This window comes from Lissotriton helveticus, chromosome 6 (genome assembly GCF_964261635.1).
Source record: "Lissotriton helveticus chromosome 6, aLisHel1.1, whole genome shotgun sequence".
Taxonomy (NCBI): domain Eukaryota; kingdom Metazoa; phylum Chordata; class Amphibia; order Caudata; family Salamandridae; genus Lissotriton; species Lissotriton helveticus.
The window spans coordinates 1030656875-1030673059 of NC_136067.1; the positions used below are offsets into that span (position 1 = coordinate 1030656875).

At 41.9% G+C, this 16185-nt stretch overlaps 1 protein-coding gene across 1 annotated transcript in view; it reads left to right on the forward strand.

The window, feature by feature from the left end:
* The window catches only part of PPIL4 (peptidylprolyl isomerase like 4), a 272134-nt gene that overhangs the window by 220513 nt on the left and 35436 nt on the right, over positions 1-16185 (forward strand). The window contains exon 11 of the mRNA XM_078648659.1: positions 10715-10811. Within this exon, the coding sequence (XP_078504785.1) occupies positions 10715-10811 (97 nt within the window). The remainder of the gene's footprint in view (positions 1-10714; positions 10812-16185) is intronic.

The following is a 16185-nucleotide window of genomic DNA, read 5'->3' on the forward strand; positions in this document are numbered from 1 at the left end:
AAACTTTCAAATATACTGAAAAATTGCAGACATATATATATATAGTATGCACTCAAGCTGTAGAAAAATGCCAAAGTAATTGCATTTGTATACATTATTGCTTATTTGGTATATGAGAATTACACATGAAATGATGTCTTACAGAAAAAAGTTTCGAGACCATTCCATCACAGAATAAAATATCTTTATGAACATGCCAGCGGGCAGCTAATGTCTATAAGCTATCTAAAATTTAGAAACCTTAGTTCTTTAAGAACAGTTCTTACTTTAAGCAGAAGATAGTGTCCCGAAAAATATGCAAAAATATTTGGGGCTGCTGAAAAAACTGCTGTCCGTGAACTGGAGCGAAAATGTTCATGTGACTTTATTTTTAAAGTTGAAGGCCGAATTCAGGGAACGCCGTGTGCGAGCTTGCTCAAAAGTCTCTATTTCTGTTCGGGTGAGAACATCATATCATTTAGGCTTTCGAAAAAACTGTCAACAGCTTCCTGGGAAAGTTCCACTAACTCGGAAATAGGTGTAATCATGCATTCTTGCGCATGATTGTCTCCATTGACATTCTGATTTGTATTACTGACAGAAGGTCGTACCTGTTCGATGCTGCTTTCATCTTGAACTTCACTACCCATCAATCGTAGTGGTGAAGCTTCCACGAATGCCGTCATCAGGATTGGTAGCCTTTGAGGGCAGCACAAAGCATGAACCTTAATCGGGCTCAACAATGTTTCTGCATCCATCGGCGCATCCGATTGTAGCGTCAGACAGGTGTCTAACACGCATTCTTCTCCGCATAGCAGACACCTCAGTACAGGTAAAACACATCTTTGCCACATTGGTCGAAATGATAGAAACCAAGTCATGTTCAGGTCTCTAAGCCGGGAGAGTCCCAGAATTTTTGATATCCGGTCCCGGTATCCAATGGCTAGGATTGTTTCTTCCCTTGTCGCAAGAGTTTTGTCTGTGACATGGGTTGCCATAACGAAAAATAAGGACTAAGAATAGGATTCCTGCAATTAGTCCCAGGATCAGGGGAAGTCAGCCAAAAATCGAATGGACGAAATCTGGAAAAATACCCAGTATGGCTTTGAATGGTGTTAATGCCATCGAAAATACTGTCTTAAATACATTTGAGACCCCATTGGTATCAGAAATATTTAAGATTTCACTCAGGATTTCCGCGAAATGTACGGGGGAATTAGTTGATAATAATGTATGTATCTCTGCAGTCGTCCTTGCGACTTGTAGATCATACGTTTCTTTTGATGACGAGAGCCTGGTAGGCGTCTGAAGAAGGACTGTTTTCATTCTGCTTAAAGTATCTATTCGAATAGAAGTAATTTTCAAATCGGGCCATGCCCTTGCCTCCCTGTCTGGGAAGGAGCTGGGGAACAATGAGCGTCCACAGCACTTGACCTTCGCAGTCGTAATAACTAGATAAGGAGTCCCGGGCATAAGACTACAACATCTGCGGTCTACAATAAGAATGTAACTCCCATTATAGAGTCTTTGAAAGAATGGTTCTATTTCAGTTGCAGGTGCGCCTTGCTGGTGACATGAAAGGTTGTATGAATTCCCTTCACAGGCTCCATGCAAACTAATTCCGTTACACAGAAGCGTGCCGCTTAGTGACATCGCACAATTGTTGCCACTAAGAAACACTTTCTGGCCTTTATTACTGACACATGCATGTGAATAGGGCAGGTTCCATGTTGTTTTAAGGTACCCCTTTCCCAATTTCTCGTACATGCCAGCCTGTATATATTTTTGGCAGTATTGAAACCTGAAGGTTGAGATTGGAATATTTATGATTCCGTGTATTATCCATTCACTGACAGGTCGTTCTGACATTGTCATTGGTAATCTTTCTAGTTTTTCAATGCTCAAGATTGTATAATCAGCACCCTTTTGTGCCATACCGATTTGTCTATCAGTAAGGTTAAAGATTTGGAATAGTGACGTTGTGTTGATTAAACGCCAAGGCACATAGCCTGAACGCAGATTTTGTAACGTCCAGCCAAGCTGTACAATAGAACGCAATTGTGACTGACCATGTTGTAATAACGGTAAGTCTTGCGATAATATATCGATTGCTGAAGACACAATGCTGTCCAATGAAAAAATTCTGGAGGACAGTCATTAACCCATTGTCCACTACAGAAAGTGATTTTTCCAAATTAATACGGTCAATTTCCCGTATTCTCTCTGCTGTTTCAATTTGATTAACCTTCCAGGCCTCATTGTATGCTGCATATACAGAGGCTGCTATGAAACGCTTTTGACGCTGTTTGCGTGGTCCCAAAGTGAAATCACGCAAGTCAGCACCATCAGTAAGTAAAGTTAGGTGTTGCTTAATTTCAGCCAGTGTGGAAGTTTGTAGCCATTGAAGGCATAATTTGCCCACACTGTAGGTGGTTATTATCCCTGGGTGATGTCTTTGAGGATATCTAGGGTCTGGCCTGTTCATTTTGAACCCCTGTGTTTTGTTCAGGAATCTGTCTTGACAGTTATTAGTATCTGTGGGCCAGATCAACCACTGTTTCCAATCAGGATGTGTTCAGTTTTGGTTTAATAAATGGTTTACGTCTATCTCTTCATCTGTAGAAGTGTTGCTAAACATTGTTGGCTTTGGAATAGACGGGTTATTTAAATCTTTGATTTTGGCTAGGCCAAGACAGGTGGTTTGTTGAACAGTGTCATTTAAAAATATCATTTGTTCTGGGATCATGCAGGCTCTAAACAAAGCTTCTATACCCTGCACTTGCCAATCTTTTGTACCCCAAACACTTTTCAATTCAACATTTTTGTCCCAATAATCAAATCCAAAAGTATTCATTTGTTCAAAAAATGAGTCTGAATATAACAATTTTGTGTTGGTTATCATGGTTTTGGTTCCTGTCTTGTTTGACAATTTAAAATAAAATGTTTCAGCATTACTTGTGTTAAAACCTGAAAAATATGAATATTTGTCGTAAACGGTTCTTGAGCTCCCTTTTGGAGGTGTTGCACAATGTTCCCATTGATTATAATTTAACACATTTCTAGGTTGTGCAGATCTATGTAAAAAGTGATTACCATAGTGGTTATAGCAATACATACTGTCATAATTTGTAGAACCCTGCAAATAATCATGTTTGGGAAATTTAGCAGACATTACTAAGTCAGACATCATATTATTAATACTTTCGAAGTCCCAATCATCAGCAAATGAGTTTGGTTTTGCAAAGTCACTCAAGGAGATCTTAATTTGGTGTGGATATTTCAGGATCTCGACCGGACCATAAATTTCATAGTCAGTGTTGTCCCAGGCTACCCCACCAGGTATCGGATTGGCTGTGAAGTTGGCTGAAGAAAGTTCTCTTTTCTCGACGTGTGAAGATGTGTGTGGTTTGAGGACCAAGTTGATGTTCTGGCTTGCTGTGTCCATTTTAGCATATTTTCCCTCAATGAAGCGTCCCAAAGTAAGTACCATGATGAGCCAAAGTATGAGGATAAATGCACCAAAACCCACCCAAAATTCAATCCATGGGGAAATCAGATATGTTTCTTTCAGTTCTTTCAAAAGTTCCTTAGTTTTGTCTTTAAAGGATTTTGATGATGGCTGTGTCTTTGATTCACTGAAGTCTTCAGAGGAATCATCGAAGTTTATGAAGTAGCCGGATGCAGTTCTGTCAATAGTTCCAATTGCTTCAGGATTTCTGTTTCTTGCATTTTCTCTTGGTACTTCATTATAGATTGGTGTGTCTCTGCTAAATGTTTTTATTTGGGTTTTCAGAGGTCTGAGTTCTATTGCATTGTTGCATAGTCCTTGTTGTTCTTCTGTAGGCGTTTCGAATGTGATGAGCCTCTTCGTTAGGACCTCTGTACTGGTAGCAAACCTTGGTGTTCTGCTACTTATTGGGAGTCCACTTGGCCTACTGTTTGTTATCGGCCACATGTTGTGGTTTTACCAGGTCGATGGATACAACTCGGTTCTCCTTTTTACCAGCAAGTGGCGGTAGTACAACTGATCTTGTCCCGTTGACAGACAAGACAGGAACTGCTTTTCTGTAAGAAGGCCCAAATTCCTTCTTTACCGCGATCTTTTCCCTGACTAGATCCCCGACTTTTGGAATCCAGACAGGTCTTGCTGGGACAGGTGGTGGTTCTTCAGTGGTTGTTGGCTGTTGTTTCAACTTTATGTTGCTCAGGTCTTTTCTTGTTTTGTTTAAGTCCTGCAAAATAGCCAAACGGTCTTTGATATCAAAGCTTTTTTCTTTCACCACTGAAGTCTGACTATCAATGTCAGAGATAATCATCCTAGTTCCAAATAATAATTTGTACGCACTGAATCCCTTCAGAGAATTTCTTGGCAAGTTATTGAGACTACGTTGGACACTTATTAGATGTTTGACCCACCCAGCTCCCGAACCTAATATCCTTTCCGTTATAGATTGCTTTCTGCCTTGGTTTTTTCTTTACACCATCCCGTACCCTCAGGAAGGAAGTGAGAAGATTCCCGCTGGGCTGTGCTCATTTGGCCATGTTTCCCCCCAGGCTGGTGGGCTTGAGTGAAAACAATGGTCGAACGTAGCATGCTCTTAGCGTATATGCCATTTAGACTCGCAAATCTCTGTATAACAGTCCGGACGTCAGCCGGGTGCTGGTGATCTACATTATAAGTGGAACTAGCCTGTATATGTTAATCGCAAGCCCTGCTTTTTACTGGTGATATTATCTGCAGTCAGATTCCACCGTATTATATTTTTTCTCTCCCCACTGCGATTTCTGTTGCAGTTTGGGCAGTTTTTTACAAACATGGTATGATGTAGGCTCATGCCTGGCCACCAGTACCGTGATTGTAATTCTTCCAGAGAATCTTTTAGTTTGAGGTGTCTGAGACCCTCGCCCATATGTGCGTCTGCGATTAACAAGTTTCTCCTGTCCATGTTTGGAATCACTCTATCCCCCACTCCAGGGATTCGAGCAAAAGGGACGGAGTTTGCATCGATTATGTATGTATAATTGAGTGGATAGTTGATCGGTAACGCTGAGCAGTCGCCTTTTGATGACGTTTTCACCACCAGCACTGTTTCACCGTCAATGTATTTTAATGTACGCTTTTTTCGAACTACGGGAGCCGATTTAGTGGCTGCCGCTGTGGCTGTTTCAGCCAATGAATTCCCTACAACGTGAACGCCATCACGCTGATGACTCAGTGAGTGAGTCACGTGAGTCTTTGGTAGTTCTTTTTGTAAAAGAGCTATTTGTTCCCAGAGTAGTTTCTGCTTTATTGGTGCATCTGTGTCATCTTTGTAACCGTTTTGAATCCATGTCTGCAAATCGCTGTTATATGATTTGACGCAGTAATATGAATCTGACACTATAAGTGTCGGGAATTCGCGATCCGCATTATCAAGCGCCATTTTCAATGCTATTATTTCAGTTTGTAGTTCTGAATTAGTTTCTACTGAGTGTGATTTTGTTAATAGAGGTCTTAGTTTACCTCTGCGCCACACTTCTTTTGTAATCTCACATGTGGGGTTGTATGCCTGTTCTCCCCAAACGGAGGGTTGAGCATGTCCGTCTGTATAGATTACACAGGCGTAATGTCGTAGAGGCAGAATGTCGATTGGCAGAGGGTATGTTTCTTCATATTCTAGATTTTTTAATTCTTCTAGTTCTAGAAGATTGTAAGCCAGGCTACACTTGATAATTCATATCCTACGAACAGGACCGTCAGATGGGCAATTCTGGATTTTTTAAAGTTGAATTTGTAACCCTCTGCTGCGAACCCAAGTATTATGGTGTTCACTCTTTTCAAGTGAGTCTCCAAGTCATCATCTGTTAAGTAAATGTCATCGACATAAGATAATGCTTCATCATCATATAGTTGTAGTAATTCTGTTACTCTCGCTGAGAATACCCCCGGGCTGTTCTTGTACCCCTGGGCTAACCGACAGAATTGTTTTTGAGTGCCATTTACTGAGAATGCAGTTAAATATCTGCTCTCTGGTGCTATGTTTTGACAAAAGAATCCATTGGAGATGTCCAAGGTTGTTTTGTATTTTTTGCGCACTATGTTATTCATTAGTGCAGCACTGTGTGAGTTTTGCACTGCAAAAGTTTTGCAACATGTGTTAAGGTGTCGGTAATCCAAAACTAGACGATATGAATTGTCTGGTTTGGAGACCGGAAACAAAGGATTGTTCATTTGTGAGGTGCAAGTTTCAATCACCCCCTGGTATTCTAGCTGATCTAGTATTTCATTTACCTGTTTTTTAGCTTCTTGCTTAATTGGGTACTGCCTTTGTGCAGTAGGTTGTGATTTTAACTGGATTTTGTGAGGAGGAGAATCCTCATCCCATCCTACGTGATTTTTATATAAAGCAGGTGCTAGAGCCACTGCCCACTTTCTAGCAAGTGTGTCTTTTTTATGAAATGGAATTTGATTTGAGAAGGCAGGCATAATTACTTCTTCGCCATGAGGGCACTCCCTGACAAACTCTGGTGGCCAGTCTTTTTCAGCTAGAAGGATATCATAGCCCTTGGAGAGATTATCCCAAAATAGTCCCCTTATTTTCCTAGTCTTATCTCCCTCTATACGCAATGTTATCTCGTATATCTTGTGGGGTTTGCTAACTCTGGTGTCCGCAGTTTCCACTTGAAGATATTCATTCGTGTCCACTGTCTCCAGATGATTCATAAGGACTTTGCGAGCTATGCTCACTTCTGCTGCACTGTCTAGCATTGTCTGAGCCCACTCTCCGTTTTTCAGTTGTGTCCTCAGTATTCTCGGCATTGTTAACTACCTTGATACTGGCTACCTTCTTTTTTGGAAATTGTAATTTCTTTTTTAGCTGAGCAGGTTCCTTGTCTTTGGACTTGGTGTGCTCTTCTCTTTGTTCTGATCGTCCTCTTCTTTCCGATTTCTGCGAGGAATTCTGAAAAGATTGAGAGGGACGTGTATCAATGTCTTGATATCTATCAGGTTTTTTAATATTATCCCTATTTCTAAGGTTATATCTATTCCCAGAGGGGTCACTCTGCGGTGACCTCTGTCTTCGGTTTGGAGATTTTTCTCTTCGCCTAGGAGACCTTCCTCTGGACTGGAATTTCTTTTCTTTAGGATTGGATTGTTTGTTTCCATCCCAGTTCTTTTTTGGTGAATTATTATTAAAAAATATTTTTTCTGGACTTTCAGTCAGTTGCGGTTTTACTGGTATTCCACCTAAACTATCTCTACCTAGTTCCTCATAGGATTTTTCTATGATTCTGGCAATTTCAGCTGGTTGGTCTGCTATATCTGTCTCTTTTAACCTCTGGCGGATCGCCACGTTTGCTGCTTCACCTTTTATATTGGCTAATAATATAGCCGAGACCTGCTTGAAGTCTTTCAGTAATTTCATACCAAGAGTTAAAGCAGGTTCTGGACCGTATTCGTCTTGAATTAGTTTTAGCACATCTGGTATCACCGAAATGGATGGAACACCGTGCGTTTTTGTGTAGATGGAAGCAAAGACTGTACCCCAAGTGTCACAGTCCTCTATGTGTGGTGCGATTCCCATTGGAAGACAGATAGTCAGAATCCTATGTTTTTCTAACGGGGTGGTGTCAGGAAACACCGCCTCTATTTGGGTAATTTTTTGTGCCAACCAGAATGGTATTTGTTCCCGTTTAGCCGGTACTTTACCTAGGCAGGATTGGATGTTCTGTGGTGTAATTTTATTTGTGTTCCCCTGGTGAGGGGTCAGCTGTGGAAGTTTAATCGTTGGCTGAATTGTTGAAGTCCGCATTACATACTGGACTAATTGTCTGTGAATTTTTAGTAATTGTTTTAGCTGTATTAACAGCTCTCCAGTAGACATACCTTCGATGTCTGGGTGTGGTGTGTATCCGGCTAAGACCGGCCACGTTGCTCCTTGTCTACCTAAAGGACCGAGCCTGGTGATGTGATTGTTATGTTTTAGGGCGCCATCAAATAAGAGCAAATGCTCTTGGAATTTGAGTGGTACTTCCACCTCCTCGAATGGAGTGTAAATGTCAGGTGGTACCTCTATTTTGTAATAGTGGAAGAACTTTGTTACAGCATTTGCTGCTGGAAAATGTATCCATGTATAGTATACCTCTGTCTGCCGATATTCGTGTGCCTCAATTACGAATATGACTGTGCCACCTCTAGGTGTCAGTCCATTTTCTATAAGTTTTAAGGTTATAGATCTCCTTTTGATGACCGGAATGAGTATTATATCCGCGTCTGCTGCTTGCATGGTAGCATCAGCATCTGCGAGTTCAGTTGCTAATCTAACTGCCTCTCTTTCATCCTCATTGTCAGACATTTTACTGTCAAAAAGGTTATTTTGTTTGTTTACAGATCAGGTTTCTTATGGAACAAAGATTAGATGCACAATATTTTGGAACTGTTTATCCTTCAACGTTGACAAAACCAAGAACCATACATAGGAGTTACCTCCTGCGAGGTCTGGCGGATATTACCTTTCACCCACTCCAGACGTCTTTGGAGTATGTGGGAAAAGGGGTCTGAGTGAGAAAGCACGACTGAGTTACTCTAAATGTCTTACGTTAGTTTTATCGCCCTTTCCAAACGCGTTGGGCGCCATGTAGTGTAGTTCCTATCTTCCTAATAGGCTCTGCGCATTGGAATAATACCTACAGCAGTAAAGGCCTAGGCCAGACGTTAACTAGGTCTACTACTGTCGATACTAGACTTAAGTTTTGGGTTTGCCAGCGTAGCTCAGAGTTCGCTAGAAACTTTCTCGAATGTTCAAGGAGGAATTAACTTCCCTGATTAGACAAGAAGGGATTTAGTTTCTGACAACCATAGAACATGACAACTTTGCTCTCCCCTAATCAAGAGTCAATCTCGAGAGTCGTGTGAACAAAAGGCAAATTATTTTACTCAGTCAGTACGTGCATTCTTAGTCTCATCAGAATGTAGAGAAAAGGAAGAGACGGGGGTGTTCAATAAAAAGGTGTTATTTATTGATCAGTCTCTTTTCTCGTACAAGAGAAATGGATCGATATTATTGCGATACTTATAGTTAAGTAAAGTGCATACATTAAAAGCAATAGTATAAAGTAATACTGTAAAAACATTGATATGGTTTCTAAGCCATATGATGTTTTAAAATGAATAAAATATATTACATACACATATACATTTGACTAAACGTACTCAACTGGTGTTTCTAAATACGCCTACCCCGTGTACCTGACCTAAGTCTAATGCGTGGGCGGGAATAGAAAGTTACAGTTTAAGTTAAGTTTGTTTTTGCCAAGTGAATAACTAAAGAATTCTCTGTGAGGGGTTATTCAGTTCTGTACCTGGAAGTTAGGATGAATGAGGAATGGTATCTCTCTCTCTGGTCTCGATATTCCAGGCTGCCTGCGAGGGCTACCCGGAAACGCCGGTGCTGGATTCTCGGCAGGAGAAAGCAGCGCGTCTCTCAGCGCGTCAGAAAGGCGGGGCTGCTGCCAGCGGGGTCTGCTCTGCTCTCGGCTTCGGCAAGTATGGCTGCTCCGTCTCGTCACCACGCGTGTGTTTGCATATGGCAAGATCGGTAATATTTATACCTTTAAGGTGCCGAGATTGACGTAAGGATGGACATAGATACGTCAATAAAGATGTCATACGACTTGCTCGTTAGCACATTCTTTTACTAAAGTTCTCGGTGAAATCAAAACAATGGCCGCAGGGTTTTACCCAGGTTGTCATAGGTTTGATTTGTTATGAGAACTCCGTATGCCTTATCAGGGGCTGGAGGAATATCGCTTGTCTAATTAGATCGCAAGCGTTATGACCTAATCAGATAACACGTTCCTGTGCCGTAGTGTGACTGCGTCAGATAACGGTATCTGCATCATGGGGGTTTTCTGCCTCATGGGCTGACTGCTACTTAACTTGTTGGTTTGTTTAACTAGAATAGGGTCAGGAATAGGGGGATCGATTCAGAACCGATAGGAATACATGACACCTTTAGCACTAATCTATGACCATCTACCCACTCAAAGTAAGGCAGAGTATCATATGCATTCAACAAGAAATACCAGTGCACTGGTATTTCTTATTGTACATAGGGTTGTTTGTCAAGGCATACCAGACTTTACAAAACACAATTTCATTTGCAGAGTGCACAGCTACCTCCAAGGAGGCGCCCCGGCGCTAGTGGAAAAGATCACATAATGGAAAACAAGTTCAACTGATGCAACACCATCATATTCCTGTGATCTGGCATGAATCTAATTGTTCTCAACTCCCACACCTATATCTGTGGGTAACATATTGTTTCCCTTGCTGCTGCTAGGGTTTAGAATGCCCTCCCACGGAGTCTCCGAAGTCATCCCTTCCTTCCCAAATTCAGAAAACTACTCATATCTTATTTTAAATGTATTTATTCATTGAGTACTTACATTTAATAATAGATGGAAAGTAAGTCCTTAACTTGTCTTATATAGTGACACACTAATCTTCTGGTTAAAACATTACACGGTTATGAGCAGCAGGGAGACCTGCCGGTACCATGCACTGTTCACTGGGTTTATTAACAGATTCTTAAGTAGCTTCCAGTAATATGCCATTATTAACCACATTTCTTTAAACTTAAATTGGTTTATATAAAAGGTAATACACAGTAGACAGAAAGCTTTTCTATTTTATGTGTTGTGTTTGAAGACATATTATTCATCCAAAATAATTATTGTCTATCTTTAAAAACAGGTGGCAAGTATACCAAAGACGACTTTAAAGATTATGAAATGGACTCCAGCAAGCATTCCAACCTCGTCCTAAAAGACAAGGCAAAGCCAAAACAAGAGTATCCTTAACATTTGTGTTTAGGTTTGTATTTTCAACACTACACTGATTTCACATGGTGACAGCTTGGGTCCATTACTGTCCTTTGTGATCGGCCCAACCACTTATATGGGACACTGTTTTTATTGGAAGATGTGTGAGATGGGTTTACCGAGTCCTTTAGCTACCGCCTCCCGCAATATCTCTCACCTACACAGACTGTTTCACTCGCTAATCTCTCTTCTTATCCATCACTTTCACGCACTGATACTTGCTCTCAGTAACATATAAATCAAACTACATATATTGTTTTGCCATTTTAAACCATAAGAGTTGGTTCTTAAAGAACCTTTTTTTTGTTAAAAAGTTTTTTCGTGTTTTGTGTATTTTTTTTTTTTTGCGAAAAAACAACCAAAAATTAAACTTGAACAATGGGAAAGGAACTGGGTTTAAAAATAAATACTGTGTCTTCTTGTGAAGAAGCACTTTATTTTTCTGAGCTTTTGCACTGTGCTAGCCAAAAGTTATCAACTTGTGGTGCATGAAGCAATGCAAGCCCATAGTTTTCTCCTGCAGGACATCTTCTAGCAACATCTCGCCAGGAGCGATGGTGTGTTGCAATGCAGTAGAATATATAGTTGCCTCTTCAGGGTCCCTTCTCCTTTTTGCAGGATTGATCTGTGGTTCATGCCAAGCATTACGATGCTTTGTATTGAGGATGTTCTAAAGCTGTATTTTCCTCAACTTCTTCTGTTCAGCTTTGTTATGTACAATGCACTCATCATGTACTTAGAGACTTTTTTCACCCGGTGGAATGCTGAAAAATGTCCAGATGATGGATTATAGTGGCCATAATAAACTCTATGATTGAACATCTTTTTGTTCTTCATTTATCTCCTCTCCGTTTTCTGTGCAGAAGCCATTGCTAATGACTAACAAGTTCTGTGTTCCCCAAAAAGCAAAGCATAGGAAAAAAAAACTGTCTGCTTTGCTGCAGAGAAGTGCAATGACGTGTGCAAGAAAGTCCAGAACTATCGCACTGTGGGGCAAAACATTCTCAGGAACCACTCAAATCTCTTCAGTGGTCCTTAAGGATCAGTGATTCCTGGAAATTGGCACAGGTTCATCTGGCACACACTAGATCTGTGGTTCGTATTCCCTGTCCTGCAAAATAGAACATTGAGATGTGTTAAAATGTAATTGTCTGACAAATGTGAGTGTTAAGTTGCAAGTAAATAAACACCACCCTCAAACAACATATCTCAATTTGTTTTCACAGCAAACACAACTGTACAAAAGTGTATTGAGTTCAAGGTACTTTGATAAGAAACCCCTTCTCTGCGGTTGCATAAGAGCCACAGTCTTGGAAATGGACTCTCATTACAGTAGCATTGTTCCTATTGGAGGAGCTGCTGAGGAACCACAAATCCTTAATAAAGGAAGGGGCCGTCTGATTGGCCAAGCACCCCCACACTACAAAATAACAAGTCATTTGCCTGAAGAATAGCCCACTCTAGGTAGGACACTATTTTCACAACTCCCCAGGGAATAAGATAGGCTATCTTCTGTTTCAATTAAAATGTCTACACAACCACTTTGACAAAGCCAGCAAGCAATAGGATCAACTCAGTTGACGTCATCTGCTGTGGTACTGCAGGAAGATGATGTCTTGGAGTTGGACACAAGTTTACAGTGTGAAAAACAGATAATTCTTGACCTCCAATTTGATAAATCTATACAAAACTTGCCAAGGAAACCACAAAGCAGAGGCACTTTTTAAACGTTTCATACAGTCATTGAGCAGAACCAACGTTATTTGGAACATTTTAAAAGGTCTTTTGTCCAGGAAGTGCCCCCTTGTCAGATTTGCATGAAACTAGAAAAAATATCAAGCATAAGCTGAACGTGGCAAGAGTCTTCAAAGTGTTGTATAACATAACATGTGTATTTGTAAAGCGCACGTTCACCTGGAGATATCTTGGCGCAGAATAACAGATGTTTATTGTTACCCTACTCAATGGTACTCATTTTATCGACCTTGGATGGATGAAAGGCTGAGTGGACCCGCCGGGAATTGAACCTGTGACCATGAGGTTGAACACGGGCTCCTGCAATGGAAGCATTAGTCCACTAATCCAAACCCTACATCATAAAAACAGAGGTCCCTCTAGGCTATATCAACTCGCCCATGCTTTTCAACATTTATATGAAGTCATTACTGGCAATGATTAATGAATTTCAGCGTGTCTGCTATAACTATGCAGATGATACACAAATATATCTTAAACTGGAAGTCTCAAAGATATTAGAAACTCAAAAATCTTCATTTGCCTCAGAGTCGTTGATCAGTGAATGGCATGGAACCATCTCAAATTGAATGCGTCCAAACGGAAATCCTCACCTTTGACGCTTGCAAAATTGATGACCCACTTTCCGCCTTGTAGGAAGCTGGCTCTTTATATAGTGGACCAAAAAGAGGTACACTGTGTGAAGAGTCTAAGCAAACCCCAAAGGAATAACAGAGGCACAAATGACATCCCAAATGCTTTCTTTGGAGGAAGTGTGAGCGAGCAGTTAGGCATATCAAAGGGTAGTGCTAAGCATTTATTGCACACACCAAGGCAGTAAGTGAGACACACACTCAGTAAAGAAATCCAACACCAATTTATAAAAATAACACATACTTTTATATGAATTTAGATACCAAGATCATCGAAATTAAGTAAGTACTTTTCGAGTTATGAATTTTTACAGCTTTCAAAAGTTCACAGTGCAATTTTTGGAAGCTGTAATGTTATCCGATAGGGGAAAACACATACTGCAATTGGGCACTTACCAGCGACTTACAGGACTGCCCTCTGGGACTTAAGGTGAGTATGGGGCAAGTTCCAAGGCTAACAGGTAACCGCTGGAGGCTCTGGGGCATCTGTGTGCCGAGGTGTGTTTCAGCATCGATTGCCCTGTTCACTTCATGGGGAATGATCTTGTTGGAAAGAGGCTCCAAGCTTGGACTTGGGGACCAGTTTGGGGGAACCCACAGGGGGACTCGACGCCTGAGATGGTTGGGTACGTAAGGACACATCTGCTCCACTTCTTCTTGGGCTGTGGAGCTTGAGTACATTGAAGTCTTTTGGCGTCCGATCCCGTGCGGTCGTCTCTTGCGGTTGGAGGGGTTTGAAGAAAGAGGTTGCAGGTCTCAAGTCCAGCCTGGGCAAACCAAAAGATGGGCTTAGCTCTTGTGGTCCAGGGACCCTGGTGTCTTCCTTGGTGTCTGTGTCCGGACTGGACTCAACAAGCCTTGGCTGCTGCAAGGGGTCAGGTACACCAGGTATTGGTGTTGTGCATCTCCAGTCGGTCCTGGCTTGGAGGGAGGGAGATGGGACGAATCTGGCCTGTAGGAACACTGCTAACTCTTCCTGTGCATCTGTTGCATTGGTAGTCCCCGTAGATGGCAGGTCAGTGTACCGAGACGTGCTTCTTTGGTGTCTGCGGCTGCAGGGCAGTAGCTACTCTATTCCGGAGGAGTTCCTTTTGCAGCTAACGAAGCACTGGAAGCCCTCTGGGTTTCTTGGGGTCTGCACAGTGGCAGGGCAAGTCAGTTGCTCCTTGTGAGTTGGGTGCAGCATGCAGGGTTGGCACCAAGCCAGTTCTACTCCTCGGTTCTCGGGTCAGCAGTCTTGTTCTTTGTCCATATATTTTGGTCCATAGAAATCTGAAGTCCTGGTAGCAGGGGGTGCCTTAAATACTCAATTTAGGGGTGTTAAGGCGAGTGAGTGGTAGTAGCCAATCGGCTTCCTACCCCTGGGGTCACTGCACCCCCTAGATGAGCACTTCCTTTGGTGAGTGGGCATCACCCTGTCCCAGAATTCCTAATCCCACCACACGATGGTGGAATTACTAAATTTGTGTTCACTTTCAGACTTGGTCACCCTAGAGGTGTCACGCCTAGCGGTGCTGCCTGACTCATGCATACCCAATTTTCCCATCTGTTCTGGTGCCAGATGGGCCCAGGACAGAGAGTGGCATCTCCCCTGTCTGGGTAAGCCTTGGGTCGTATATCAAAGGCAGCAGAGGCCTTTGAATCCTCCTGCCTTGATATGCAGATATGTCCTAACATGTAATATAATGCATCCTGCCATAGGGCTGTAAGGCCTGCTGTAGGAGTTGACTTACAAATATTATATGCATTATTAGGGGACTTGGTACACAAGTATGTTCCATGTCGTGTTTTCACTTTTTAGAGCACCATGTCACACAGCTTGCAGTGGCTTAGTGCTGGGTCCATTAGAGTATTTATGAAGAAACAGCGGTCCCTCACAACAAGAAATTATGATTGTAATTAACACAGAACTACAATGGTGTCTATGTTCATATATCCAAATGGATGTTATACTTTATTATGATAAATACACAAGAACACGTAAGTGAGACAATTTTCCACAAACAAAACAGGTCGCAAATTCGGGCATTGCATATATTGGCTAGAATACAGATAAGTGATTTAGGCCAAGAACCATACCAATTAGCACCACAGCCCTTTATAGTAACCAAAATGTAAATTATGTCAAGGTGCTGTAGTCTACGACATTTCAATCCCTTAACTAGGTAATGGGATTATCATCAGGACATAGCAAATGATGCTTGAGAAGAATGCCTGCAAGGATAATTAAGATGAATGTTCCAATAGGAATTCGGTAAAGGCTGCCACGTCACGAAGGGGATTGGCAATGCTGAGGCCGACTGGATCAAATACATGGAGTACTGGGCCCGGGTAACTCGCTCGTGGTGATTACATATCGGAATGGCGTTGGGGTCCGGACGTCAGTGTGAGGCCAGATGAAGGGAATGCATAATCCAGGTGAAATTCCAATTAGTGGTAACAGGGGCAGTGACAAGCATGCAATCGCAATCAGGGTCACAGTGAAGAAGTATCAGTGGTCAGTGTGCCTCGATACTCAAGGAGTGCACAAGATATGCTGCAGTTCTTAGGGACCTTTTTTAGTACCTATACCCTAGGTACCAGAGGTACCACTTATTATGGACTTCCAGAGCTGCATAAGGCCCAGTCACTTGGGGAGCAAGTGACCAGTGTTCATGTTTTGGTAAAGAACACTGGCACTGGGAACCTGGTTAGCAGGAGCCCAGTGCACTTCAATAAGAGTTGCATCAAATACCAGGCAAAATGTGGGGGAGACTTCTGCAACAGAAATTCTGTTTCGTACCCGCCTTGCCGATCTGGGGCAGCCTGCTAAAGTATCCATGGAAGTAAGAAACCTTAGTATTGCCATTGATTCTAAGCTATCAATGAATGCTCAAGTGGATAGGTTAGCAAGATTAAGCTTGATTACAGTGAAAATACTGTGACTCCTCTTTCCCCACCTAGGATTTGCACACAA